The sequence below is a fragment of the Colletotrichum siamense genome (assembly GCF_013390195.1).
Source record: "Colletotrichum siamense strain Cg363 chromosome Unknown KSG_Cg363_contig02, whole genome shotgun sequence".
In the NCBI taxonomy this organism is placed as follows: Eukaryota; Fungi; Ascomycota; class Sordariomycetes; order Glomerellales; family Glomerellaceae; genus Colletotrichum; species Colletotrichum siamense.
The window spans coordinates 4,389,768-4,414,547 of NW_023501015.1; the positions used below are offsets into that span (position 1 = coordinate 4,389,768).

Genomic DNA, 24,780 nt, shown 5'->3' on the forward strand with positions numbered 1-24,780 from the left:
AGGAAGCGGCTCCAGCCCCTGGTTGTATGAGTTTTCTGATGTTTCGTATGACTTTTTGCTTCTGCCAGTATCGGGCAAGTGGAGGACTGGAAGCTCATCTCACTCATGCTCAACACCTTTGGTTGGCTGACAGTCGGTCAGCCCCATATCGTAACGAGTTGCGACAATGGAATGTTTTCTTTGTTTTCTCCACAAGGCTCACTTCTTTTGCTAGCTGCGACGTATGTTTCAAGACTGACTTCACTTGGTTTTGAAGCTCCTTCGGCAGAACTTGCAGAGGACGTTTTTACTTTATTGCATCTTCGATGGCGTCGGTCAAGAGGAAAGTACCATGGGGGTCTCTTCGTAGGCTAACGCGTGTGCAGAACTTCTGCCTATTTGCATTTTCACGGATGAAAGGGGTTTCTATTCGGGCGACGGTCATGTTAAGTGTATGATGTAATGAATAAATTAGAGAATTGGTGCCGTGAAACGGCTTACTTTATATCCTTTTCGGTCCTATCATAAAAACCACATCCCCAAGTCGGTGAATGACCAGCTCGTGAACATTAGTAAACACCCATCTATCAAAACGTACGGGCATGCTTAAGCCCCAGTGACTTATCTGCCTCCAAATCGAAAGGCATGTCCTCTATTGGGACCCCAGCCTGAATTTGCCATATGTGGTGGGCAGAGGCCTAATTCCTTTCTGCGCACCGATTCTTACCACCCTCTCCATTCTGAGGGATTGGCATTGCCTCTTCCGATGATGAAATCCCAGGAGCTCAGGTGAAAGTCCCTAAGCTAGGAATTATGAGCCCTTGCTTTCATTGAATGAAACACAAGGTTTATTGTGAATATTACGTCTCACTTGAGGCAAGGCTAACGGCCGAAAGCGACTCATCTTCAAAGAAAATTAGATGGTCGAATTATCTGGACTTTGCCCGACGTCGAAGCCCTTTCCGCACCGCCTCAGCGTATCGCAGAAACCTTCTGTCTCAGCCATCCTTTGGCACCATCAGAAGGGCAGTGTCAACCTCAAGCTGTCGGAGTTCACCCACCATTACACCTACCAGCCACTTAAAGGTATGGCTTCCGGCCTGCATGCGCATGCCGCTCAGCTGCAACGTTCTGTATTGTGATTGGCTTGGCCTCAACTTGCGAGTTCCCCCAAAACAAAGTAGAAAATGTCTCAGCGTATCAAAACTGCACATTTTCCTAGCTCAAAAACGGCAGTCAGGGCGCGTCTCTGGTCCAGACCGCTGAGAGCCTTGGCTAATCGTCAGCCTCAAGACCTGAGGCCAGCCCAAAGCTCTTAAGGCGCCCGAGGCCCGGGCAGTAAGAAGACAAACATCACACCCAGTACACCAATATTTGCATATCTTGGCGATCCGACAAGTCGGTCGTCTTTGGAGAGCACATAGGAAGCTCCGCCTTCCCGCATATTCTCCTTGCAGCGACAGCGACCGGGACCTTACCGTTTTGGCAAGACGTAAGTTACGAACGCCTGTCCACAAACAATGCTAACATGATTTCAGCTAAACGAGCACGGAGACTCTCCTTGTTTACTAGGTGTTCGCGGGATTTTGATCCCGCGGACTACCCATACAGGAGAGTCAAGATGGTCATCGTTTAACGCCGAGTGAACCCAGTCACGTCAGACATGATGAGGAGTCCTCCTTATTGTCTAGATATCCTGACGAAAGTTGCATCAACCAACTGCAGAATCGAGAAAACATCTGCATCGATGAGGATTGGTGGCCTTCAATCGGACCATTCGTGGGCGCCGAATGCCTCCAGCACGCTCATTTTCGCCGGTACCCAGGCGAGTGGACGCAAGCATGCGTAGACCCTCGACAACTGAGCAAAAACCTGCCGCCAGTTGCTTCTTGCATGAGCATCAATATCTCATCGATGGTTGATGGACAACACACCTTTATGAAAACACAATACGACTCAGAAAGACAGGAAATATCCCAAGACAGACCAAGCCCTTGTACAATTTCCAAAGTTCCAACTCACGCGACGTCACAAACACACCTCCTCAATAGCCCAGCCCCGTCCGCCGAAAAGCCTCTCCCAATTTTCAACACAGCTTTTCTTGCCAACACTCAACAGCCAAGCTTTGTATGTCATGTGGCTCCATGTAAAGATAAGACATTCGACAACATGGAGAACCTCCGTATCCATGACGATAAAGCTCATCGCTACCGCTGTGAATGGGGCTGTCTGGATGTCGGCTACCCGTCTGCACGCGACCTCCAAGTCCGACATTATCGCGGACCGCTCCACAACGCAGAAGATGGGCAATATCGATGCGGCCGCTGTGGCAAGTCAGACTCTCGCCAGGATAATCATACTAGACACCTTGAACGGCGACGACCCTGCCAGGCAAAGTCTGTGGCTCAGCAGTATGTTTGCGGACGATGCGGCGATGAGACACACGATAAAGAGGAACATTTGAGACACCTCCGTCGACGAGGCTGTTCATTATCTTGAGGTCTACCCCTGGCCTAGATCCATTCCCATTGTCTTTCTGAGTATTATTTCGCTTGAGCTTTTCTAGTTTGATATACTGGGAGTCGTCTGCATTTGCACGCTCCAACCATGACCGATGGAAGTTTAGTCTGCAAAGACATATACCAAAATCTCATTTGCATAGGCGGCGTTTTACGGCGTTCACAGCTCAAGCGATCATAAAGGTTTTGGAAAGAATACCTAGCATTTGCAGAATGATTCTCATGTGCTACGTGACTGAGTTGTACGACGGTTTCGTATGATCAACGCCAATCCTGGGCAGGTGGAGGATACTGGCATTCTTCCTTTCTATTCTATGTTTCTGCAAAGGCAAGCGCAAGCTCATGAAAATCACGAAGTAACGACTGGAGAGTCTTTGCCTACAGGGCCATTCTTCGCAGAATAGGAAAAAGCAAGACCGGATATGAACACAACGGGTAATCACTCCATGCTACACTGTAGCTAGAACATTTGAAAAGGCAAAAAAATGGGTAAAAGCAAAACAAAACTCTAGGACAAAAACTTCAAAATAAAGAAAACACCAACCGGACAAACTTTGTGCTTCTTCTTTTTGAATGCAGAGTGTGGTGCATGAGCAAGAACAAAGCTAAAGCTCCTCAGCTGGGAAAGACCAGAAAAGGGATGCATGTGTGAAGGTCCAGGAGAGCAAGATATCGCAGCACATAGTGATGACCACAAGCTCCGATGGTGGCGGGGTAGAGAAGCAAAAACATACCCGTCGGCTGAGACCAACTCCTTGAGTAGTTTCGAAGCATCACCACACAAGAATGAGCCTATGTGATGAGCTGCCAGATGCCCGGCGTGGCAGACGCACAATGTGCACCCGAGTTAAGCTGGCTTGAGTGTGATTGATTCGGCTGCTTTTCGACGGAGGCAAAGGAAGACTTGTCACCGCATTTAGTGATAGCATCAGGTCACAACCGTTGTCTCCTATTCATGCAAAAGATTCGTGATTCGACGTCAAATCGGTCGAGATATATTGAAGATATCCATCTCCAAACTGACAAACGACGGGCTCATGGATATATCAATCCATCCGTCCACAAAAACCTTGGGGCATGTTTAAGCCCCGATGCCTCATCCACTTGTAATGTTGAAAGGCCAGTCCTCTCCCGGGACTTCAGCCTGATGCCATGTTTCCCACCAAAACGCTACGCCATGCAAGTTTGTTAGTGTTGTTATTGTTGTTCTTAAGTTTCCGTACTGTCGAAACCGAAAAAGCCTTTTTGTTTTGTCTAAGACGAGTCACCCTCCGATCCCTCCTCCAGCGACTGGCCATTCGAGGCCTCCTCATTGGTCGTGAGCCCCTTTCTGATGGCGAGCACGTTGTCTACGATGACGGCATCTATGCCCTCCTTCACTTGGCGCTGTTGACGGTTAGCATTTGAAGTCATCCAAAGAGGAAAATGGAATATTGTCTTACCTGGACCATAATAGGGTTGTTATTCAGCGTTCCGTAACTGACGCACAGCAGACCACTCTCCTTGACGACCCTAACCAGGCGAGGGCTGTTGATGAGCGGCTCAGCGGCGCTAACGATACCGATCAAGTTCCAGCGGCTCGCGAATCTGATGGCCTCCTGCAGCGACGACGCTCTGATGTCGCCGACGGGACATGTTCCCGCATCAGTGAGGAACATGATGGGGATCGAGGGCTGCTTGAAGCTGAGGCACAGGCAGATGTCCGGATTGAAGGAGCTGAAGATGATGTGCCTGTTGCCGGCGAGGTCGTACACCTTGGACAGCACGGTGTCGCAGAAGGAGTTGAGCTCGACGGCGTAGGTGTCCATCTCCTGCTCCTCGCTCTCGTGCAGCATAGGGTACTTCATCTCGATGTTGAAGCCGATGTGCTCGGGCAGCTGGCGGAAGAGGTCCTCAAGGGTGGCGAATGGGGCCTGGATGAAGTTGCCGCGGGAGTTGGCCTTGTAGCCCTTGGTCTTGAAGTCGCGGGTGTGTTTCATACGTTCCTCGAGGTTGTTGCCGCTGCCGGTGAGGCCTTCGCCGGCGTAGCCCATGGACAAAGAGCGTTGTCTGGGGCCCGGGGCATTGTTGCGGACCCTTTCAATGCTTTCGTTGACTGCGTTTGCGTTCACGCCGTTGCCGTTGGAGCGCTTGGAGTCAGGGTTGATGTGGAGAAACTGCTCCAGGGTGAGTGTGTGCACGGGGGCGTCAATGCCCGTCTCGCTGACAAGGAAATCGTGGTAGATAACCGGGACATGATCCTTTGTGAGCTGCACGTCAAACTCAACATACTGAGCGCCTAGGTTGGCTGCTGCGATGAAAGAAGGTACCGTGTTCTCCCCGAGCTGGAGAGACTTGTTGCTCGTCAGGTTCTTACCCATGCCGCGGTGACCGATAACCATCGTTGTAGCAAGCTTCTTCCAGTAGGTCTGCTGGGAGTTGATCTCCATGTTGGGGTGGGAGAAGGGGGTGACTACGAGGAAGTTGAAGTTGACAGTGCCGATGACGTCCAAGTTGCTGGCCAGGATGGGCACGCAGACGTCGCCCTGGAGGTTCATGCGCTTGGCGCCGATGGTGGGCTTGATGGAGGAGAGGAGGGCAACACCACGTCCGATCTTGTTCTTCTCATTTCCAGAGTAAGTGGGGACAATGTCGAACATGATCTTGACCTTGGAGGGGTCCGCGGCCTGGAAGACGATCGGCTCAGTCGAGACGTTCTCGTGGACGGGAAGGTCGACGATGGTCGGCTCGCCCTGGGCGCCGCTAGCCGAGACAACGATGGATAGAGCCGTGTCCAGCTCTGTCAAGTGAGCCTCAGTAAGGGGAACACGGTCAAGCTTGACAGCCTCAATGTTCTTCCGCATGTCCATCGATCCGAGGCTGACTAGAACCATGCTCTTGTCGGTGAGGTAACGATGACCAAAGGTCTTGACTGGCTCGAGAGGGCGAGGGGCGCCGTTTGACTTGCGACCGTCAAGAGAAGTGTTATTCTCAGGTGACGACGAGCGTGAGTGGTCGCCATTGACCTTGAGCTCCTTGGTGGTTTGGACGAGGTCGGCGGCAGGGTGAGCCGCAAGCAGTCGAGCAATGTCCAGGTGACCACGCAGCGCGGCGTGCTCCTTGGCAGTCCAGCCAGACGAATCGGCCTTGGCGACCTCAGCTCCGGCGTCAACGAGCAGCTGCGCCATAGACAGGTGGCCGTCGACTGCCGCAACGTGAAGGGGCGTCCAGGCGTATGAGTTCTCGCCAATCTCCAAATCAGCCTTCTGCTCATCAGTGCCCTTCAGGAGCACCTTGGCAATCTCATCGTGGCCGAAGCGAGCCGCAAGATGGAGGGCGGTTTCACCCGTCTTATCCTGCCAGTTGATATCCACACCGGCCTCAACGAGCATCTCCACGATGACTTTGTAGTTCGACTTCGTAGCCATGGCCAGGACGGCGCCAGATTTGGACACCGTCTTTCTCATCTCGGCCTTCTTGACGCTGACGCCCTGCCAGTTCTCACCCTGGAGCAGCGCCTTTGTAGTCAGAGGGTGGCCGCCCACGACGCTCAGGTGCAGAGGCGCATAGCCATCGTTATCCTGCCACTCGGGGGCGTCAATGCCGTTCTCAACGTTGAACTGGCCCCACTCCTGCATCTTGGCCATGATGATCTGGCAAACAACGACGAAGCCGAAGCGGGCAGCGTAGTGAAGCGGCATGCGGCCGAATGAGTCTCTGCTGCTGAGTGCCTGTCGCTGCTCGGGCTTGAGAGAGTCGAGGAGGTACATAAGGATCTGGACGGCCTCGTCGTCCTTTCCAAGAAGCTTGGTCTCATTTTGGTTGAGCGCGCGGGGTGTGACCGTTTGGGAGGAGGTGGCTGGCTGAAGGTCATGAGAGGTGAACTGAGTGCCGATCGGGAAGGGGTAGGATTTCGGCTCATTATCGGGGTCGTTGGATCTGGTGCGGCCAATGTGAATGACGAGACGGTGAATGCAGTTCCGCTCGTTGATGTCATCGACCTCATGAAGCGAAGGAAGCTGGTCGAGAATGTATGCAATACTGGCCTTGGATCTCGCAGCGATGGAACGCTGCAGCAGGTTAAGGAGCAGGTTTTGAGAGGCGTGCTCGCCAAGAACATTGCCTTCCTCCAAACCAGCCTTCAGAGATTCAACATTGTCGTTGCGAATCGCCTGGTCCAAGGTGTCGAGCAGGGTTTGCGACAGCGTCAACATCGCCTTGGACGACACGCGGCCCAGCGACCGTACCGACCTGTCGGATCTGGAATCGTCAATGTTGCGGGCATCGCCCAGCGCGGATAGCCACTTGTTGATCTCGGCCATCAGACGACTTGTCGTCACATTCTGGGCGAAGGGCAGGGGGTCGACCTTTGTGGAGATGTAGCGGTGCTGGGACGCGGCCGCGGGAAGCTTCTTGTCGAGCTTCTTGGTGATCTTGACGAAACCACGGCGGTTGATTTCGGCGAACCAGCTCAGGTTGCGGACCTGCACGCGCATCTCGAACAGGGCGGCCATGAGCTCCTCGATTTCGTCATCGTCGAGGTTAGAGACGACGTCGGGGACGCGGCCATAGCGGTCGCGCAGTAGGCTGAGACGGCGGACGCTCTCATGGAGTTTGCGGTTGTAGAAGGCGTCCACGTCCTCGAGGTTGCGGTCCACGGCGAAGAAGAATTCTGCAAAGAAAAACAAACATGGTTAGGGGTCTTGAACGGCGCATCCATCATCACAGTCCAGTCCGGCTCGAACCTGCTAAGTCCACCTTCTCTCCATTCCTGGCCGACTGGGCGGCTGCCTTGATCAGCTTCTTGAGGCCCTTGTAGTTGATGTAAAAGGCCGCCCACTCGGGGACTTGGTTGCGGGGTAGGCTGCCATCCGTGTTAGCAAAAGTGTCTCTGTGAAATTGGGGGGATAATAATCCAAAAGGAATTTGTTTTCAGTCTTATCGCACTTTTTGCTGAACTTCATGGTGTATGATATGAGGGTCTATTTCCGGTTATCAGGGGGCCCGGTGACGATTGTGGCGTTCCAGCGGCAGGTAGGTATGAGCGGTCGTGCGAAGCGGTATAGATATCAGAATGACTGTCGTAGAAAAATAAACAAAAGGCTGATGAGTGAACAACGCGGTCGAAGGAAATTGAACAGCTGCTGTAAATGCAGATGGGCTAGAGACCGTAATTGCTCATTTTCTTTCCTCGTGGTGGTTTCTTGGGGGTATCGGAGTTAGTTTGAAGAGGTTGTGGCTGTTGTAGTAGCGAAGCGCAAAGGCAACCAAGCTTCGAGTTCCGCGCGTAGCTCCGAGCTGCGATTGTTTTTTGGCAGGTGCCAATTGTGTCTCCGTCAAGGTAGCTTTCTTTGCCTTTCTTTTCTGCGGTCGCAGGGTTTTCCAGGTGCAAGTCACGAGAATCCTGTCGGTTTTTGCAGGACGAAGGAGCTCCACATCCAGCTCGCCATTGATTGACTGAAGGATTTGATGACGATGTGTTTTTTGATCTCTCAGGCAGAAGACGCAGCAGAGAATCGAGAGAAGCAACCGAGAAGCAGCAATCTGGGTCCAGGGAGCATCGGTCGGTGGGTTGGAGGGGGATTATGAATGAAAGCCAGACAGCTCAGTGACCAGACCAGACCGACCCGGACGTGAAAAGTGACGGAAGCATGCCAAAAAAGAGAAAAGAAGAGGTGTGAGCTCATCTCACATCCACCAGGCCGGCCAAGTAGCTGGGTCCAGGCCCCGAGGTATTCCTGCGCCGATCGTTGTGTATCTCGTCGCCTTGGTTTCGCTGCGCAGTGACTACCGAGTCCTCGGGACAGCACCTGATTAGATGCGGTGGGGTACCTGCTACGGCCACGGCACCTGCCTGGCTCTGGATGCGCCGCCATCTCTTCCCCCCTAAAAAAGGCAGGGCACCAGCAGCCAGCTTCATTCACCTCACACACACAGTATAATCGTCGGACACAGTAGCGACCGCGCCGCCAGTCCAGCGCCAGTCCCTTCTGAACGTGACTGCGCACACTGGCTGGCACACTGGGCCCAGCAAGAGGGAAAAAGGCAAAGGACAGCTCGGGGTGTGGCGTTATCGCGCCGGTGAGTCGAGCCACTGGGAAGCCGCCGTTGGCCGCCCGTGGAGCGCGGCCGACTCGTGATTCGCGGGGTCACGGGACTGCCGCTCCACCGCGGCTTCAGCTGGCGGGCCTGTCCATGTCCACCCCGCCGTTGGTGTAGCACAAATCGCCCGCCCATCCCATCCCATCCTTGGCACGCCGCACCGTGGCTCTCCCAAGCGTCTCTGTTGGTCTTCCAGTCTTTCCCCTAAGGTACCGTACTACTGGACGGGTAGAGCTAACTGACAAAGCTCACTCACTCACTCAGTGTCGGTACATACGGTGACAGACAGCGCCCTATCTCGTCCTCACCGATGCATCGTGGGAACTGCACCGCACCGCAGTAGTCCCCTCCCCTTTCACGCCCCATCTCAAAACAAATATGTGGTCAAATCCCCCCCTTTCCGGCATCTGACTGTCGTAAGGGTGGGAAAGAAAATTCCTGACCGCCTCGACGCTTGACGCTTGACGCTTGTCAGGTCGTTCGTCCTCATGACCTCTCCGGGGGCGGGAAGGACCCTGAAAACCGACATCGGTCGCCCTCCGTGGCCCGTCCCAGGCTGAAAGGTCCATCGTGAGGTACCGCTGCTAAAAATGCCCATGGCCAAACACCCCAGTCCCCTCCCACTCAACGGCGAAATGATTCTTTTCCGCGCTGCTGCGGACGGACTCCTGTGACTGACCAGCAGCAGCCGCGGCGGCGGCGGGCGGCGGGCCACAAGGCGAAGGACCACGCAGAACGGGGAGGAGAGGGCTCCACACCGGATCTGGTTCCCTTCGATGCATGTTCCAAGTTTTAGAATTTTAGGGGTCCTGTTGCTGCCACCTGGGCAGAGACGGGCAGCCCAGGAAAACCTCGGCATCCCGGCCTTGTTGCAGTGGCGGGGGACCCGACAAAGAAGAGAAACGAGAAGGGAGGGCATCGTGGTTGTTCGGAAAACACGGAGGGACCACTGCCTTGCTAATGCCCATAGTGCTGACTGACCCTGAATGACCAACTTCACGATGGGTTCGATGGAAGGATGGCTGGTCGACGCGGTGGGCCTCGCAAAACCCGGATGGAACACGAGTGACGATATCAGCCAACCTTTCGGATGCACGATGCACCTGCTGGAGTCTTTTTTCTTCTTCAACACCCCGCCCCAACTACGCAGTACCTAAGCTGTGGAGAGGTAGAAGAGGAGTAACGGAACGACGCCGCCAATCCTTCTCGCGCGTGAATCAGTCATACTGGGGGCCGATGGCAATAACGGCAACATCGTTAGACATGTGGCTAATTACAGTGCACTACTGCGTAGAGGGGGAATGGGTGCCGTGGCCAAACATGGGACCAAGGACCCGGTCTACTACGCAGTGCTAGTCTTTTTAGACTCTCGAGTTCCTGGGAAATACCAGACTTGCGGCTCACGACCGTGACATTCTTGTCGCCTCAGTGCCACAGGTAAAGGGGGCACAGAGTTCGGTGGCAGGTTCAACCTTTTCACGAATAGACTATCCGTACCGCCGCTCAATCACGCAAAACCGTCAACCACCACCACCACCACCAACTGGCTGGCTTCAACGGTTCCATCGGGCCAATTCCCCGTCTGGGACCACGGCACGCCCCCCCCTCTCTTCAGCTGTCTGTCGTCTTGTGCAAAACTCTGGGCTGCAAATTGACTTTCCACCTCGTCTTCCAATTTGTCTTTTCCATTTAATATTTCTCTCTTACCTTTACTTATACTCTTGCTGCTGTCAATCCAGGTCAACGTCAGCGCTGGAGCAAAAACTAAGTAAGCAACCGAATGCCTGCCAGAATGATATCACACGTAACCCCATCCCGCACCCTCCAAACGACTGGCAACCACCACAACCACACGCAACCAACATAGTTCATCCCTGCGGCGCGGAACGCTCTGAACTGCAACTCTGCGTGTGGCATTTCCCAGCGCACTGTCGCTGCATGTGTACCTTGGCAGAACCCCAGGCACAGGCACGGAGAAAGAAGCGCACCGCAGTTAGGTGCGCAGTCAGTCACGCGGTAGGTAGGTCGTTTGAGCCAAGGAAATCGCCCCAAACCATATGCTGTCATGTACGACAGTGCATCGCAGCACACCTGCCATTGGCTGTCGCCTCTTCCGCTGATGATGATCTACCCGCCGGCTCCCCGTTCCGGTGCCTGAACCGCAAACGCACCGCGCCGAAGAGCATGATGATATCGAGTAGTTCCCAAAGTTGGATTGTCTCGCGAAAGAATCAATTGGAGAGGTAATCTGAGGCGTTGCAGTGTCATTGACGCTTTATGCACGCACTCATTGTTCTTCCTCCATTTCATCCCGTCTTGCTCTCGCATATCCTTCGCTGTCTTGGGTTGATCTTAAAGCTCTTCTGGAATCTGCACTTCCGGTCAAGACAGCAGAGACAGCAGAGACAGGAACGACACCAGATCATGGCGGAGAAAAGTGCCGGTATTGTATCACGAAAAGCGAGGAGTTTGACGCGTCGCTTTGTACATCATCGTGTTCTAATTGAATGTGTCAAGAAAATTGGTCTTTATGACCGGCGTCCCGTGCCTGATATCAGGTTCGCCATGCGCATGCTGTGCATGCGCCAATAAACATGTTCGCCATCTTGATTCATCCAAGATGCCATGCTAGAAATACACGCGCTCCTATCCTCCTATGCTTGTAGGCTGCTCGCGGCGGCCAGCTGTCCTTCCCGTTCCCACCACATGCCTTGCTGAGAGACGTGCTCTCCAAATGTCGTGACTTCCTTTGACGCCTCCTCTTGCGTTGACGTTGCGGGCAGCGCAATCTGCGCTGCCTTCTTGGTAGCCCTCTTCCGCTTTGCATCATCTTTGCCATTCGCTTGAGCTTGCTCCTTCATGCGGGCGGCGTAGACGGCTTCAGACCGATTCCTGCTGAAGATCTTCGACTTCATAGTGTTCAGATCTTGATGCCAACTCCTAATCTTCACATGCGACTTCTTGGTCTGCTGCATGATGCTGACGATGCGTAGACCTCGCCTTTGCGTCTCGTCTCCTAACCGGGACTCGTCCACTCGCAGCCACCGAAGCCACGGGGTCACAGAATACACCGTCCGATCAAGCAGACAGATGTCAATCAAGTTTTGAATGCCCCTTGCGAGATCTTTCTGGTGCCTGTATTCCCCGAAAGCTGGCGCGATGAGTTTGGGCTTGATCTCAATGGCGTGCAGGAGCTGCTGTGCAGCGGTTGTGTCCAAGGTGTATGTCACCTGCTCGAGCAAGTGCGTGGTCGTTTCGGCGCTAAAGGTGATGCCGTGCTTGAGGCCGACGGCGAAGGCTGCCGCAGCTTGTCTCACGTAGTCGAACCTCAGCAAGCCATGTACTATAGCCGTGAACATGTCGTGGTCGAGCCATGCTCGCTCGGTCACGTAATCGTTGTTGATGGCAACATTCTTCAGCGCTGCCCATGTGAGCCACCGATCATCTTCCTCAACTTCTTCGATTGCCTTCCTCCGTATGCAGACGCCGCGTGGATCCTTGCCCGTCATGCGGTGAATAGCGCCGAAGAAACCCCTCGCATCACCAGTCTCCTTGAAGTGATTCAGCAGACAGACCAGCGTCTTCCTTGTTGGTTCGACTCTGGAGTTGTAAAAGGACCGTACTACTCTCTCGGCCAAAGGATGCAGCCCGTTGCGGTTGAACCCTGCGATGAGGGTGTTGTATGTAAAAGTAGTGGGCGGTTGCGGTGACGCCAGAAGGTTATAGCATATCTTGCCGATCTTTGTACGTTGGTCATAGTCTGTGCTGGCGAAGACTGAGCCTATGATGGAGTTGAGCTGGGCACTGTTTTTCTTGACGTCAATCATGTCGGTTTGGCGCTCGTAGTACGGCAAGTTTCCCTGCCTGAGTTGGCCAACCTCTTCCTGAAGGTCATTCCAGTCGCTGGGCCCCAAAATGTTTCTAGATTCCTCAACAATCCTATCAACCAAACTCCCCATATTCTTTTCTGTAATCTGAAGTTGAACGAAGTTTTTGGGCGCACGGTGGCTCATCAGCGGATTTTGTAGTCGCTCTTCGTCTAGCAGGAAGTCGTCCGTTTCTGTGTCGCTGGTCTCGATCAGCTTGGCGAAGGGATCTGTGTAGCCGAAATCGCCTGGCGCGACAAACGCATCTGTTGGTTTTTCGAAGCCCAATTCCTTCAGCAGGCGTTTGATCTCGACGTTCCTGCGAAGCGTTCTGTCGTCCGTATGACTGAGCGAGTCCAAAAACTCCGCAATCTCGCCCTTCTGCGGCTTATGGTCGAATAACGCGCCCTTATATCGGTTTTCGAAGCTTGCCGGAGGGGCCTCGCCCGGCTTCACATCTCGCGGCACGCTCCTCCTCATATTGTCGAGCTCCAGCTTCGCCTGCGCGATTTCCTCTTCGAGCCTCAGCCGTCGCTCGTCCTTGGCCTTCGCGTCAAGCACAGCGGCGGACGCCATGATGCCCGTGTAGCAGGCCGTGAAAATTTCGCCAAAGGTCGGTTTCCGGGGCGTCACCCGCGTCGCGGACTGTCGTACCATGCCCCCCGCGGCTTTGAAGCAGGCCTTGCAACCGCAATGAGGCGCCTGGCCCGCTCTGGACCAGAGTGCCTGCATTCTGACGGCATTCCGGCTGCAAAGGCAGCCCCAATTGAGTGCGATTGATCGTTTCGAAGGGGGATGTGGCCGGGCGTCGGGGGGCCGTCGGCGTCGAGATTATGGTCTGATGCGTAAATCTTGTCGTTCCAAGGACCGAGCTGCCGAGTCCGACCCAATCGAAGATCGGGGATATCAAAATTGCTCTTATGCGATAAAGTGGGGTAAATATTTGGCTAAACGTGCCTTTCGCTTACAGAAGTGACGCAACTGCCCCTCCACCCCCACCATCGAATGCTTCACTGTGAGCTCAGAGGGGCACTCTGCAGCCCCAAGAAACTCTTGGAACATTAGACCCTGTGACACACGAGGGTAAAAGAAGCGTATTCAAAAATGTTCGCCCTTTATCTTACTGCAGAGCTGGAGGGGTAGGTTTTCCATCGCTGGCTTCTTCATTTGACTCTCGCTGACCTCAATAGGGTCACGAACCTTCGCCCCGATGACAGCGAGGGTAACCCCTTCTGGTACACTTTCAAAGTCCAGTGTACTTCGTGCCGCGAAGTCCACGACAAGACCGTCGGTGTCAACCGATTTGTGCGTGAACCCCCCACCAAAACTCTACGTAATTACTTACCGGTTACCAGGAGAACAACGAGATGAGCGGCAGCAGGGGCGAGGCCAACTTTGTGTGGAAGTGCAAGAACTGCAAGCGCGAGTCTTCGGCCTCTATCAAGGCCGCCCCCGCCGCCTATGAGCAGGGAGAGCCCGCAAAGCAGCAAAAGGTCATTGAGTTCGACTGCCGTGGCCTTGAGTTTGTCGACTTCATTCCCGAGGGAGAGTGGCTCGCAGAGGGCGCGGATTCGGGCACCAAGTTCACGGCCATCGAGCTCACCGACGGAGAGTGGTTCGATTACGACGAAAAGGCTGGCGAGGAGGTCAGCATCAAGGAGCTGAAGTGGGAGATCAAGCGTGCTTAAATGAATTCGAAAAGTCTTCGTGGAAGTGATACCGGGTGGCGTACGGGTGGGAGGGGAGTTGTTGTGAGCGCAAATACCATCATGGCGCTACGTCTGGCCGACGGATCTCGGCGATTTCATTTGAAAACATTAATAAAATGAAAGTCATTCACATCTATAACGTTGTCGAGACCAACATGTATCGGGTATTTAACCTCTAACCTAACGTAATTCTACAAGGTGGTGTTACCGACCTTCTTATTCCATGCATTTCATCATCAGACATCACGAAGCCAACCCGCCGTTCTGCCATGTACCTTCTTCTATGCAATTCAAGCGAGCTGTCTTGAAGGCTCGCGCCCCACACTTCTTCTTCGCGCTGGAGCATGAGGAATGCGTATTGATTCCTGTTCATGCCTGGGTTGGACGCAAACTTGCTTCCCGGGGAAATCAGTCAACCCTCCATTGCCTTCACGTTTCATCAAGCATTGTCATGGACGATGTCCAGGTCTCCTGTTTTCTGTCCGCAAGGTCGATATCCAGGCCTTGAAACTCGCAAACGTGATAAGATCGTCCCTCATCATTTCTAGTTGTCTTGCCGCATGACATTGTCCAAGACCTCAATGAAGATGTCCGTGAACTCTGGCAACGCAGAACGAGGCAGCTTTCAGATAACTCTTCCACAGACCTGCGGTTATTTAGGAGACGTCCAGATATAGTGCGAAAACTGGCGATGCCTCTCATGGCCCGTCCCTGAATCTAGCACAATCGCGAAGACATTTCCCGTCGTCAAAGCAGTGGCAACTTCCATTACAGGAAATAATCACCCGGCCCACGGCGGTTGGCGGGAACGTGACGTTGGTCATCCGGAACCGCAGAGAAGATGCTGAATTTGGGGTTCATATCCTTGTCCACAGTCATGATGGATGCTACGTTACCGCAGCGGTAGCAGTAGTTCGGAGCAGACCAAACTGTGACGACAGAGTTTTGTGGGAAGTGGTACTGCGCCGTGTTAGCTGACTGATATGTGACAAATGGCAGAGACATACCTTGTATCCCTCGTTGACAAGTTGATGGGCTCTAGCAATGAGCTTCAGGCCGTTGACATGGTTGAACTCCGTGGCCACCTTGTCGCCGAAAAGCCAGCCGGCACCGCGGGGGCTGATGGCCCAGGTCTCTACATCCTCGGGGTCTGACCAGACCAGATCGCAAAATGCGCCCTCATGGGGGATCTCCTGAGCACGGGCAACGACGCGGATTTGATCGATGGTGCGGATCTCAGGGCTGAGACCACCGTGGACGCAGAGTAGTTCGCCGTCAACAATGGCAGCCAGGACAAGGAAATCGAAAACGTGACAGCAGGCCTTCCAAACCGATGCATTGCCGTACTTCTGCTGGCACTCTTCGTAGAAACCATAGACCTGGGTGATCTGGCGAGACTCGTGATTGCCACGTACGAGAACAATCCTGTCGGGGTATCTACACTTCGAGTTAGCATATGCCAGAGCCCCATTCTTTTATGCGACGTACTTGGCCTTCAAGCACATGAGAAGGGTGAAGGTCTCAAGACTGAAGTAGCCGCGATCAACGAAGTCGCCGAGGAACACGAATCTAGTGTCGGCTGATTGAGAGCCCGTGCTGACCTCAACGGCCGAATCGGGCCTTGAGGTTGTGCTAGTATCGGCAGCGGCCGCTTCATCATCCTCCTCATCATCGGGGGCAGGGCTGCCCGCATTCTTGACCTTCTTCTTCAGTTTCGGGTTGGTGATCTCCGTCGGCGGCTCAATATCCTCGGGGCTGATGACTGTCGTGGCCGTCTTGGGTGCTTCGACTCGCGACTCACCAGGCATTCCACCTGCGACGCGGAACAACTCCAAGAGATCGTAGAACTGGCCGTGAATATCGCCACAAATTGTCACTGGGGTGCACACGGGCTGAATGTTTGACTCTGGAGTCGTGAGGTCAGTAAGATGCCCAATCAGCCCGAATGGCGCGGTCCTTACCCTCCATCAGAACCTCTTTCACCAGTTCGCAAAGCTCCTTCATCGCGCGCTCGGGTAGATAGTGGCACTGCTTGGCCTCCTCCAGCCACTCATCCAGGCCTGCATTGGGAGATAGTTGGGCAGGGCCCGGGCGGGGAATGTGGCTCGCCATCTTGTCGTTCAACGCTTGGGTATAAACTTGAGAATTTCTCTCGACTTCGTAGGGATCGAAATCTGCTGAGATGTTTGGGTTGAACTCCTCAGCTAACTCTAGCGAGTCTTCGTCTTCGTACTCGTCGGACTCGTAGTAATCAGGGTCGAATCCCTCGGGGAAGTCGCCGATGTCGAGACTGCCGCCGCGAAGCGATGGCTGGAATGAGTCGTCGTTGGTGGGGTCGTAAGGACGTCGAATAACGCGGCCGATCTGCGCAGTGCGAACCTGTGGCTCTTCGGAATATTCGAAGTCGTCCTCTTGGTTGGGCTCCTCTGCGATTGACTCGGGAACACGTCGGCCAGCGGTAGGACTGGGACGGACGTTGGGGGTGTCGTTGGAAGGAAGTGATATCGAGGATGAGCGTGGTCGGCGGCGTGGGAGAATGAGAGACGGAGGGTCTTCGGGCGTCGACAAGATCGGATTTGACCTCAGAGGGTGCGGTGGATCGGCGGGCAGGGCGGGGGGAGGGGCCTGGGTACCACGATTGGGTGCGACAACAACAGGCGGTGGGGTGGTAGCGCCAGGGGGTAGCTCAGGGAGAGGTCTAGGCTGCTGAACCGGACTTCTCGAAGAATTCGAATATGCTTCACGGGCGCGTCTGTCGCTTTCTTCACGACGCGCGACTCTCTGGAGATGCTCTTGGTATGGGTTATCGTAAGCCCCGACAACCACCGGACGTGGGCGACTGAAGTTGGGCGCACGCGGGCGTATCAGCTCTGCAGTGCGGTTGGCGGCGGTTAAAGTGGGGATATAGGCCGTTCCTCTGCCAGGGACCGGAATGCCTCGACCACGACTTGAACCTGACGCAGACGCAGATGACGGGACAGGACCGGCTGTAGATGCCTGAGGAACTGGCTGCTGCTGCTGATCGGGCGACTGATGCTGTTGACCGAGGTCAGGGTGTCTTGCGGGAAGGTTGAAGGATACCTCCGCTGAGCGATTGCGTGCACGGCCGGCTCCAGCTGGCCCGCGGCGAGGGACGTTGGTAAGCGGGTTTGCGAAGGCGAGATTCGCACGCTTGATAGCAGCCTCGATCTGGGCTTCACTTGGCGGCGAATAAGTCGAAGTTGTCGCGCTGTTGTCCTTCACAGAATTCTGAAGTCCGCGGCTTATGTTGTCCTCATTAAAATCCGGAAAAGCTTCCGGAAAGTAGTCGTCTTTGTGAGGCTCCTCGCCCTCGGTGACCTCGGTGGACTCGGATCCCTTGTCCATTGTCTGTGGCTGGCTTCCACCTGGGTGAATCTCGGATAAACTCTGTTGTGGGAAGAAAGTTTGTCCGAGAGAGAAGTGGCAGGTTAAGGTTTATCCGAAGATGACCCTGGGAAGTTCCTGCCAAAGGAAGCTATCCTAAAGAGGCTAGTGCACTCTTATCTGATAAGACCCACATCAGACGGAAAGTGCTCTGTGCTCCATTCTTTCAGATCCGTGATTGAAGTGAACCAAAGCGCCCCGCGCCGCTACCCTGGCGTCACACCTCTACCACAATCACAGGCCCAAGGCTGTGTCCCTTGTTGGTACCTAGGGCACAGAGCAATCATTCAGCAGTTTTGGCATAACAGTCCTTCAAAATAATTCACGTCTTCTACATCTCTACATCTGGCTCACTGAAACACCAATTCAGCCTCAAGACAAAGTCGCGCACTCTGTTTGGAGTCAGGCGCCGACAGTACAAGAAACACATCGACTCGAGTCGCAAACAACGTGTCCGCAACGATGGCCACATCAGGCTCCCAGGGCGCCTCGCGTAAGACGAACGGTGTCCTTTCAGTCTCTGGCCAGCAGACGGCCGCCGACACGCCAAAGTCGAATAAGAGTCGTGCTGCGGTCGAAGGCCACAAAGTGGTTATCAGGCGATTGCCTCCGGGCTTGACGGAGCAGGAACTATGGAACAAGCTTGGAGATGAGTGGAAGGCTGGACAGGGTCTTGTCAGCTGGCACAACTTCGAGGCCGGCAAGATCTCTCAAGAGTAGGTACTCGTCAGTTTACTGGCACTGCGAATCGGACTGACTGTGGTTCGCGCAGCGCTGCGAAGCCGTCGCGGCCGGCGAGAGTTTACCTCAACGTCTTGAAGCGCGAGGACCTGAACACCCTTTCCAACTTGATACAGGCCAGGTCCTGGGAGGACGCCAAAATGACGTCCAACAGCCCCTCTCTTGTCGGGCCTCCGGTTCTCGAGATGGCGTCTTACAATAAGATCCCAAGCGGCAAAAAGCGCACCGACCCCAGGCAGGGAACGATCGATCAGGACCCGGAGTTTATGGCCTTCCTTCAAGATTTGACCAACCCCGAGCAGAACAAGGAGACCGAGGGTAGCGAAAGCAAGGATGCGGCTGACGAGTCGAAGCCGGATGCCAAGGTCACGACGACACCTCTGATCGAGTTCCTCAAGGAGAAGAAGGCCAACAAGGCCAAAGAAGCAGCCGCAGCTAAGAGCGCGAAGCAAGCACGTCAAGAATCTCAGAACACCAAGGGCAAGGCATCGGCGTCTACGGAGGATTCGAAGAAGGGCAAGAAGGACTCTAAGACGGAGAAGTCTGCGGAGAAGCCCAAGGAGACGGTCAAGATTCTTACCAAAAAAGCGACGGCGGATGCCGTCAAAGCAGCAGAGGCCGTTGCCAGCCAGATCACTCAGAGCTCTTCGGCCGCTCAGGAGGCACCTAAGAGCCGACGGGCTGGTATTGCAGCTGCCGCACGCATTCTGCAGCGCGACCTTGGCATCAGTCCTGGCAGCGCTCATAGAAGGGCTCGTCTTGACGCTGCCAAGGCGGAGGCAGAAGCGAAGGCTGCGACTCCGAAGGAGCCCGCTCAGCCCGCGGCTGAGGTTCCGGCTGCTGCGGCACCACCCGCGCCGCCAGCCCAATCCTCCTCCAATGCTGCCCAATCCTCGGAGCGCAACGCGGCACCCAGTGCTCCCAAGTCAGGACGCACCCGTAGAGGTGGGGGTGGTAAGAACGCGGCTGCCAATGAAGGAAAGGGCAAGTCCAACGACACTGGTAGTTCTTCCAACATCCCAGCGCCCACCAAGACCCCTGTCGTGCTGCTCAAGAAGAGGGACGAGAAAAAGAACGAGGAGAAGGCAGAAAAGGCCGAGAAGGCCGAGAAGGAGGCCTCATCATCCCAACCAGCGCCCGCCAAATCCAACCCCCCAACAGGACCTAAGGGCTCAGGGAAGGCCAGCAACTCCAAGAAGGGTGCCAGCTCTGTGACAGTCACCCCAGGCGCTACCCGCGGCTTCGTCAAGCACGCCAACCCGTCCCAGGGTGTGACCGAGAACCTCCTAAAGCAGGCCATGGAAGCGTTTGGAACCGTCATCTTCGTCGAGATCGACAAGCGTAAGGGCTTCGCCTACGTTGACTTCTCCGACCACGACGGTCTTGCCAAGGCCATCGCCGCCAGCCCAGTCACTGTTGCCCAAGGCACTGTTCAGGTTCTCGAGCGCAAGGAAAAGAAGCCCGCCGCCAGCAACGCCGCCAACACCAATAACTCTGGCAACGCAGCTTCCTCCTCCAATGCGCCCGCGGCATCCTCCTCAGCTTCCGGCGCAAACAAGGAAAAGGACGCCAACGCAACAAACAACCCTGACAAGCCCGAGGAGCAGCGCCACAAGCGCACCAGGCGTGGCCGTGGTGGCGGCAAGGCCGCGGCCAACAAGGATGCGCAGCAGCAAGCTGCCGCCGCCGCTGCCGCTCCCGCTGCGGATAAGGCTGCAGGTGCGGGATGATTGCTCAGGCAACCCACCCCAAGTCTACGGTTTGCGAATGGTATATTTTTGTGTGTACCTTACATCGATCTACCCTACCGACGCATGCGTGCGCGTGGCCCCAGCATGGCATGGCATGGGCGGCACGTCGGCGAGGAAACGTGGTTGACTGGCGAAGGCGAAGGCAAAAAAAGTAGGATTGCGACGCCGTCACTGTGGTCGTGGCTGCGTTTCTGCCCAAAGGGGGGCCTCGGGAACCCAAGCAGCGAACCATTGGGCGTGCGCGTCTCAAACCCTTGACAAAACCCCCCCGGTCGCTGACTTGCAGTCACACATTATCGATTCGACGTCGACCTGTTGGAGAGTTTCCATCGTCTCACAGGACGGGACGGCCAGCAGCGCGAATGGAGGGCCGTGGCGGGATGCGAGTGAGGGCCCGAGTGGATGGTTCGGAGTGGATAATTGGAGGGAGTCTAACGCACCTCGGCGCCACGAGAGCATCAATACGATTCTCAGTATCATTGGGCCTCTCGGTATTACTGGGTCACGTCACATTCGTATGGTCTGAAGAGGGAGGAGTTGTAGAAAAAACACCAAGTTTAACTTTTGATTGTCCTCAATGGGGATACATCTCTCTAAGGGTGATCCCGCCATCCCAAGCATACAAAAAAAGGCAGTGAGTGCCCTACATCAATCCATAGATCCATCAGTCCATAGCTATTCGTTCCTGCGTGTAAACGCGTCCCAAAAAAAGAAGCCGCTCATTTCCGAATAAACAAGGGCCCAGAAAAGTCTATCTAAATAAAGAGGAAAAATGATGATGCTCCCATGCAAATCATACAACGTGACACACACCAAATACTTTCTGCAAAACCGGGGTTTTTTCCCGGTTTCCCAATTACAAACAAGTGTTGATATCTCATCCCATCCGCTGCTGCTGACGCTCATTTTACCAAAGCCAAAACACCGTAAAACAAAAGAGCAAGGAAAATTCCCAGCAGGATGCCGTGCGTCTCGCGGAGGGCGCGAGCGGCGCGGGACTTGGCATCGGTGAGCCAGAGGACCTCGCCCGCGTCGCGCCGCGCCGTCTTGAGCCCGGGCAGGCCGTCGATGGAGGTGGCGTTGGTCTCGAGCTGGTACTTGTGGACGGTATTGTTGTCGGCGCGCTTCTTCCAGTAGTTGTCGAGGGTGGGCCGCTCCTCAAAGACGGAGAGTTCGTCTTTGAGCTCGTGATGTACCGGTGATTGCTGCCCCTTTTCGAGAGACCCGTCCTCGGATGTCGCCGCCGGGGCGTAGAGCTCTTTCCTGACCATGGGTACGCCGAAGCCGCAGCTCGTCTGGACCTCCCACACGTCGCCGAGGACGACGGCTCTGGCGCCGTCGTACGAGTCCCGGCCGCTGCCCTGCGGGACGATCCGTTTCATCCACGAGTCAAAGTCCGGGCTGTCCCACTCCACGATGCGGCTCCGGCAGAAGATGCGGAGGATGCGCGGGGAGGGGCCGAAGGACATGAACATGAGGGTGAGGCGGCCGTTCTCGTAGCTGTGGGCGATGGTCTCGCAGCCGGAGCCGGTGCGGTCGATGTAGCCGACGAGGTTGGGGCCGAGGACGGCGAAGTGGGCGGAGAGGCCCTTTGGCGAGACGTTGACGTGCGGGAGGTGGGTCGGGGCCGAGGCCGTGAAGAAGACGGGCTGGCGGGCGGCCCAGTCGGCGAGGTCGGAGCTCAGTGAGGGGTAGAGCTTCATTGTGTGTGATTTTTGTTTGTGTTGTAATTTTCTTCGTTCGCAGGTGAAAGTTGGAGTCGATTGACTGTTGGAGAAAGAAGAAAAAGAAAGGGGGCTGGATTGATCCAAGGTGTTTGTCGTCTCAAACGTATATAAGGGTATTGGGTATCGCAATGTCGACGAAATGAAATCTGGTACAGGATTTGGTACATGAAATGAAAAGTAACAGATGAAGAAGCGGTCGCATCGTTGAAATAGAATCGAGTCCGAGTCCGCGACCGGCAATGGCGGTCGTGTTCGTGTGAGAGGAATGAGTCAACCCATTGCGTCTCATCCCATGTTGGACGTCTTGGTCCAGGTCGGTGCGGGGTGAGATAGGCAGGCTTGGGCTTGGATGCTCATCCCTCTGTCAAGGTGTCAAGGTAAAGGAAAAGGCGCCTTCCGGTCTTGGGGAAAGGCGCCGCGGGCGAGGGAAGGGGGAGGGGGCTTTTTTAGCGGGCCCTGGCTCCCGCTATCCGCCTGTATGCGGGATGCGTTGCCAGGGATTGTGAAGAATTTCCGCTGTGACTGGTGTGATGCAGCGCATCATAAACGTATTTTCTCGTTAAACAAAATTGCCCGACTTGGTGCGTCGCACAGGGCTTGTTTTTCGCGCGTGGCTTGGGAATTTTTTTTTTCCAATTGCCCTTACCACTGACGCGACCTGCCGCGGGTAGTGTCTGGCAGGGGGGATGCGAGGGGGTATGCGTGGTAGTGGCCGTCCTCGCCGGCGTAGCCGTCGTCGTAGACCGCCGTGCTGCCCTCGTAGTCGGAGATGGTGGTGGTCGCGATGACTTGAGGTCTGATCTGGGAGTAGGACGAGTCGGCACGGCTCTTACGGGGACGCTCCGCGGTGGATCGAGGCGCGGAGGGGCCGTACGGCTCGACGTAGCTCTTGCGGCCCGAGCTACCGCTAGAGACGCTGCCATCATCCTTGCTGCTGCTGTCCTTGTGGTCGAAACGGCTCTTGAGGCGCTTCTTGTCCTCCTCGTGGAGCTTCTCGCGTTCCTTGCGCTCCTTGCGCTCCTGGCGCTCCTGCTCATCGTGGCGCTTCTCGCGCTTCTCCTCGTGACGCTTCTCCTCATGACGCTTCTCATCGTCGCTGGTCCGGCGCTTGCTCTCACTCCGGCGCACCTTGCTCTCACCGCGGCGGGTCTTTTCCTTGGGAGAGGGTGGTTGCTGAACGGGCATGGCGCCCGTCATCTTGGGCTCGCGCTCGCGCTCACGGGGCTGGCTGGAGCGGGCTTTGCGGACGTCCTCCTTGAGCTTCTCGTTCTCCTCCCTGAGCGTGCGCTTCTCGCGGACCAGCTTCTCCTTGTCGTCTTCGAGGACCTCGACAGTGTTTTGCAAGGCGGTGAAGCGGGCGTTGACATCGCGAAGCTCGTCTTTCAGCTTCGTGTACTCATCCTTGAGACTGAGATGAGCCTTGTGCAAGTCAAAGTAGGCTTGCGCCGAGCGATCGGGGCTGGTGCTGTAGGAATCTTGGTCAGAGCCAACGCCCGAATCGCTCGCCTGCTGGCGGTGACCTCTGACTGACACGCTGTGAACCGGCTCAAAAGAGACGTTTCTCCGGTACTTTTTGGAGTCGTTGGCCGACATGGTTGCTGATTGGGTCCTGGCTGGGCTGCTTGTCGTCGATCAGCCGAGTTGGGTCGATGGACCAGGTCGAGGCGAATGTGTATCTATGCCTTTTTGCTGCCGCAGCAGGTGAGGGAAAAGTGAAGCTGCGGTCGTATATATGTGAGTGAGTTGAGTTGCGTCCTATTCGGGCAAGGCAGAATTTTCGAATTTGGATGTGGGCGGTTGTGGTGGTTGGCTACCGGGTTAAGACAGGCCGTGTGTGTGAGTCAAGTATTAAAGGAAAAGGGCGAATTGGGTCGCAGTGGTAATTTGGTTGTTTTTTCCCGGGTTGGAGGTTGGCGGGACTTGGGCAGCAACACTAATAAGCGAAACCTGAGACTGAGATGAAGGGGAAAGGGGGAGGGAAACGGGAAATGCGTCGGCATGGAAGTTTTTATTTATTTAGACACAGCCATTGCAGTCTCCGGGAACAGACCATAAAAATAATAACAACAGTCGGACTCGGAGGGAGGAAAGTGGCAGAGGCAGAGGCAGAGCGAGTGAGCGACTGACAGAGATGGTGTGGATTGCATTGCGCTGCTGCTGCCTCCGGGGCTAAGTCGCGATGGATTGGGAGGGAGGAACAGCAGAGAGGCGTGCGACAGGGGAGAGGACCAGACGGCAACGGCAGAGATACCTACAACATGCCTCCGTGGCCTAAAGAGATTGCAGCATTCCTGAGGTAGCCCGTCGGTATTGACCATGTAGGGCTGGGTGGCCTCTTGGCGAAGTCCAGAAGAGGAGTCATCGCTTGGGTACGGGGACGGAGGACGGGTCCAAACATGCCCTGCCCTTTCTCTGCTGCAGTCTGCAAGTCTGGCTGCAGTCTGGCTGCACAGTACGGAGGAGCCTTTCAAAAATTTTGACCAGGACCCCAGGTAGCTTTAGGCTCGGATTAACTCGAGTACGTTAAAGTACAAGTCGTTATCGGGGAAGCCTCTAAGTATCCCTATTCTAGAGGTGAAGCGAGATTATTTAGGGGGTTATTCCGAGGTCGATGTATCGGAAGTATTGATAACGTTGGCGAGGAGATCTGGTACCTGGCCCTGGTCAAAACTTTTGAAAGGCACCTCTGTACTCCCTCGTCCCTCTCTCACCCCGGCCCATGATGAGAGAGGGTGAACCCGCGCCCGCGATCCGCCGGCCGTCCTGCCTAGCGAACTGTGGGTTGGCGTGACGGTTGACGGGACACGGGAGACGAGGGACTGACGAGGATGGGGATTGTTTCGAGGGATGGGCCCAGAACTTGCCTGTCAATGGCGCTGCATCCATCGCCAGCCAGGGTGTGGGGACGCGGGAGCGAAGTGGAAAAAAGGCGATTCTCGTCTGTACAAGGAATCGACTCCCATTTCCGCCGACCCCTTCACAATTCCATGTATTCCCAGGTC

At 55.2% G+C, this 24,780-nt stretch overlaps 8 protein-coding genes across 8 annotated transcripts; 3 read left to right on the plus strand and 5 right to left on the minus strand.

Moving 5' to 3' along the window:
* Positions 1-3,752: 3,752 nt before the first annotated feature.
* On the minus strand, positions 3,753-7,441 carry GDE1 (Glycerophosphocholine phosphodiesterase GDE1; the record flags this gene model as incomplete). Its single annotated transcript, XM_036634973.1, has 4 exons — positions 3,753-3,884; positions 3,941-7,149; positions 7,223-7,341; positions 7,425-7,441. 4 exons carry the CDS (start codon positions 7,439-7,441, stop codon positions 3,753-3,755), a joined length of 3,477 nt encoding a protein of 1,158 aa, XP_036500063.1.
* Positions 7,442-9,580: 2,139 nt separating this feature from the next.
* Positions 9,581-9,736, plus strand: CGCS363_v003125 (uncharacterized protein; the record flags this gene model as incomplete). Its single annotated transcript, XM_036634974.1, has 1 exon — positions 9,581-9,736. The coding sequence occupies one exon, from the start codon at positions 9,581-9,583 to the stop codon at positions 9,734-9,736; it is 156 nt and encodes a 51-aa protein (XP_036500064.1).
* A 1,497-nt stretch (positions 9,737-11,233) lies between these two features.
* On the minus strand, positions 11,234-13,177 carry CGCS363_v003126 (uncharacterized protein; the record flags this gene model as incomplete). The annotated part of the gene is made up of 1 exon (XM_036634975.1): positions 11,234-13,177. One exon carries the CDS (start codon positions 13,175-13,177, stop codon positions 11,234-11,236), a length of 1,944 nt encoding a protein of 647 aa, XP_036500065.1.
* Positions 13,178-13,549: 372 nt separating this feature from the next.
* On the plus strand, positions 13,550-14,133 carry CGCS363_v003127 (UPF0587 protein; the record flags this gene model as incomplete). The annotated part of the gene is made up of 3 exons (XM_036634976.1): positions 13,550-13,584; positions 13,636-13,750; positions 13,801-14,133. 3 exons carry the CDS (start codon positions 13,550-13,552, stop codon positions 14,131-14,133), a joined length of 483 nt encoding a protein of 160 aa, XP_036500066.1.
* A 789-nt stretch (positions 14,134-14,922) lies between these two features.
* On the minus strand, positions 14,923-17,520 carry SIT4 (Serine/threonine-protein phosphatase SIT4; the record flags this gene model as incomplete). Its single annotated transcript, XM_036634977.1, has 4 exons — positions 14,923-15,114; positions 15,162-15,591; positions 15,643-16,060; positions 16,116-17,520. 4 exons carry the CDS (start codon positions 17,518-17,520, stop codon positions 14,923-14,925), a joined length of 2,445 nt encoding a protein of 814 aa, XP_036500071.1.
* Positions 17,521-18,021: 501 nt separating this feature from the next.
* Positions 18,022-20,030, plus strand: UPF3 (Regulator of nonsense transcripts UPF3; the record flags this gene model as incomplete). The annotated part of the gene is made up of 2 exons (XM_036634978.1): positions 18,022-18,275; positions 18,332-20,030. 2 exons carry the CDS (start codon positions 18,022-18,024, stop codon positions 20,028-20,030), a joined length of 1,953 nt encoding a protein of 650 aa, XP_036500072.1.
* A 923-nt stretch (positions 20,031-20,953) lies between these two features.
* Positions 20,954-21,754, minus strand: ustO (Pyridoxamine 5'-phosphate oxidase family protein ustO; the record flags this gene model as incomplete). Its single annotated transcript, XM_036634979.1, has 1 exon — positions 20,954-21,754. One exon carries the CDS (start codon positions 21,752-21,754, stop codon positions 20,954-20,956), a length of 801 nt encoding a protein of 266 aa, XP_036499110.1.
* Positions 21,755-22,420: 666 nt separating this feature from the next.
* Positions 22,421-23,371, minus strand: CGCS363_v003131 (uncharacterized protein; the record flags this gene model as incomplete). Its single annotated transcript, XM_036634980.1, has 1 exon — positions 22,421-23,371. One exon carries the CDS (start codon positions 23,369-23,371, stop codon positions 22,421-22,423), a length of 951 nt encoding a protein of 316 aa, XP_036499109.1.
* Positions 23,372-24,780: the final 1,409 nt, after the last annotated feature.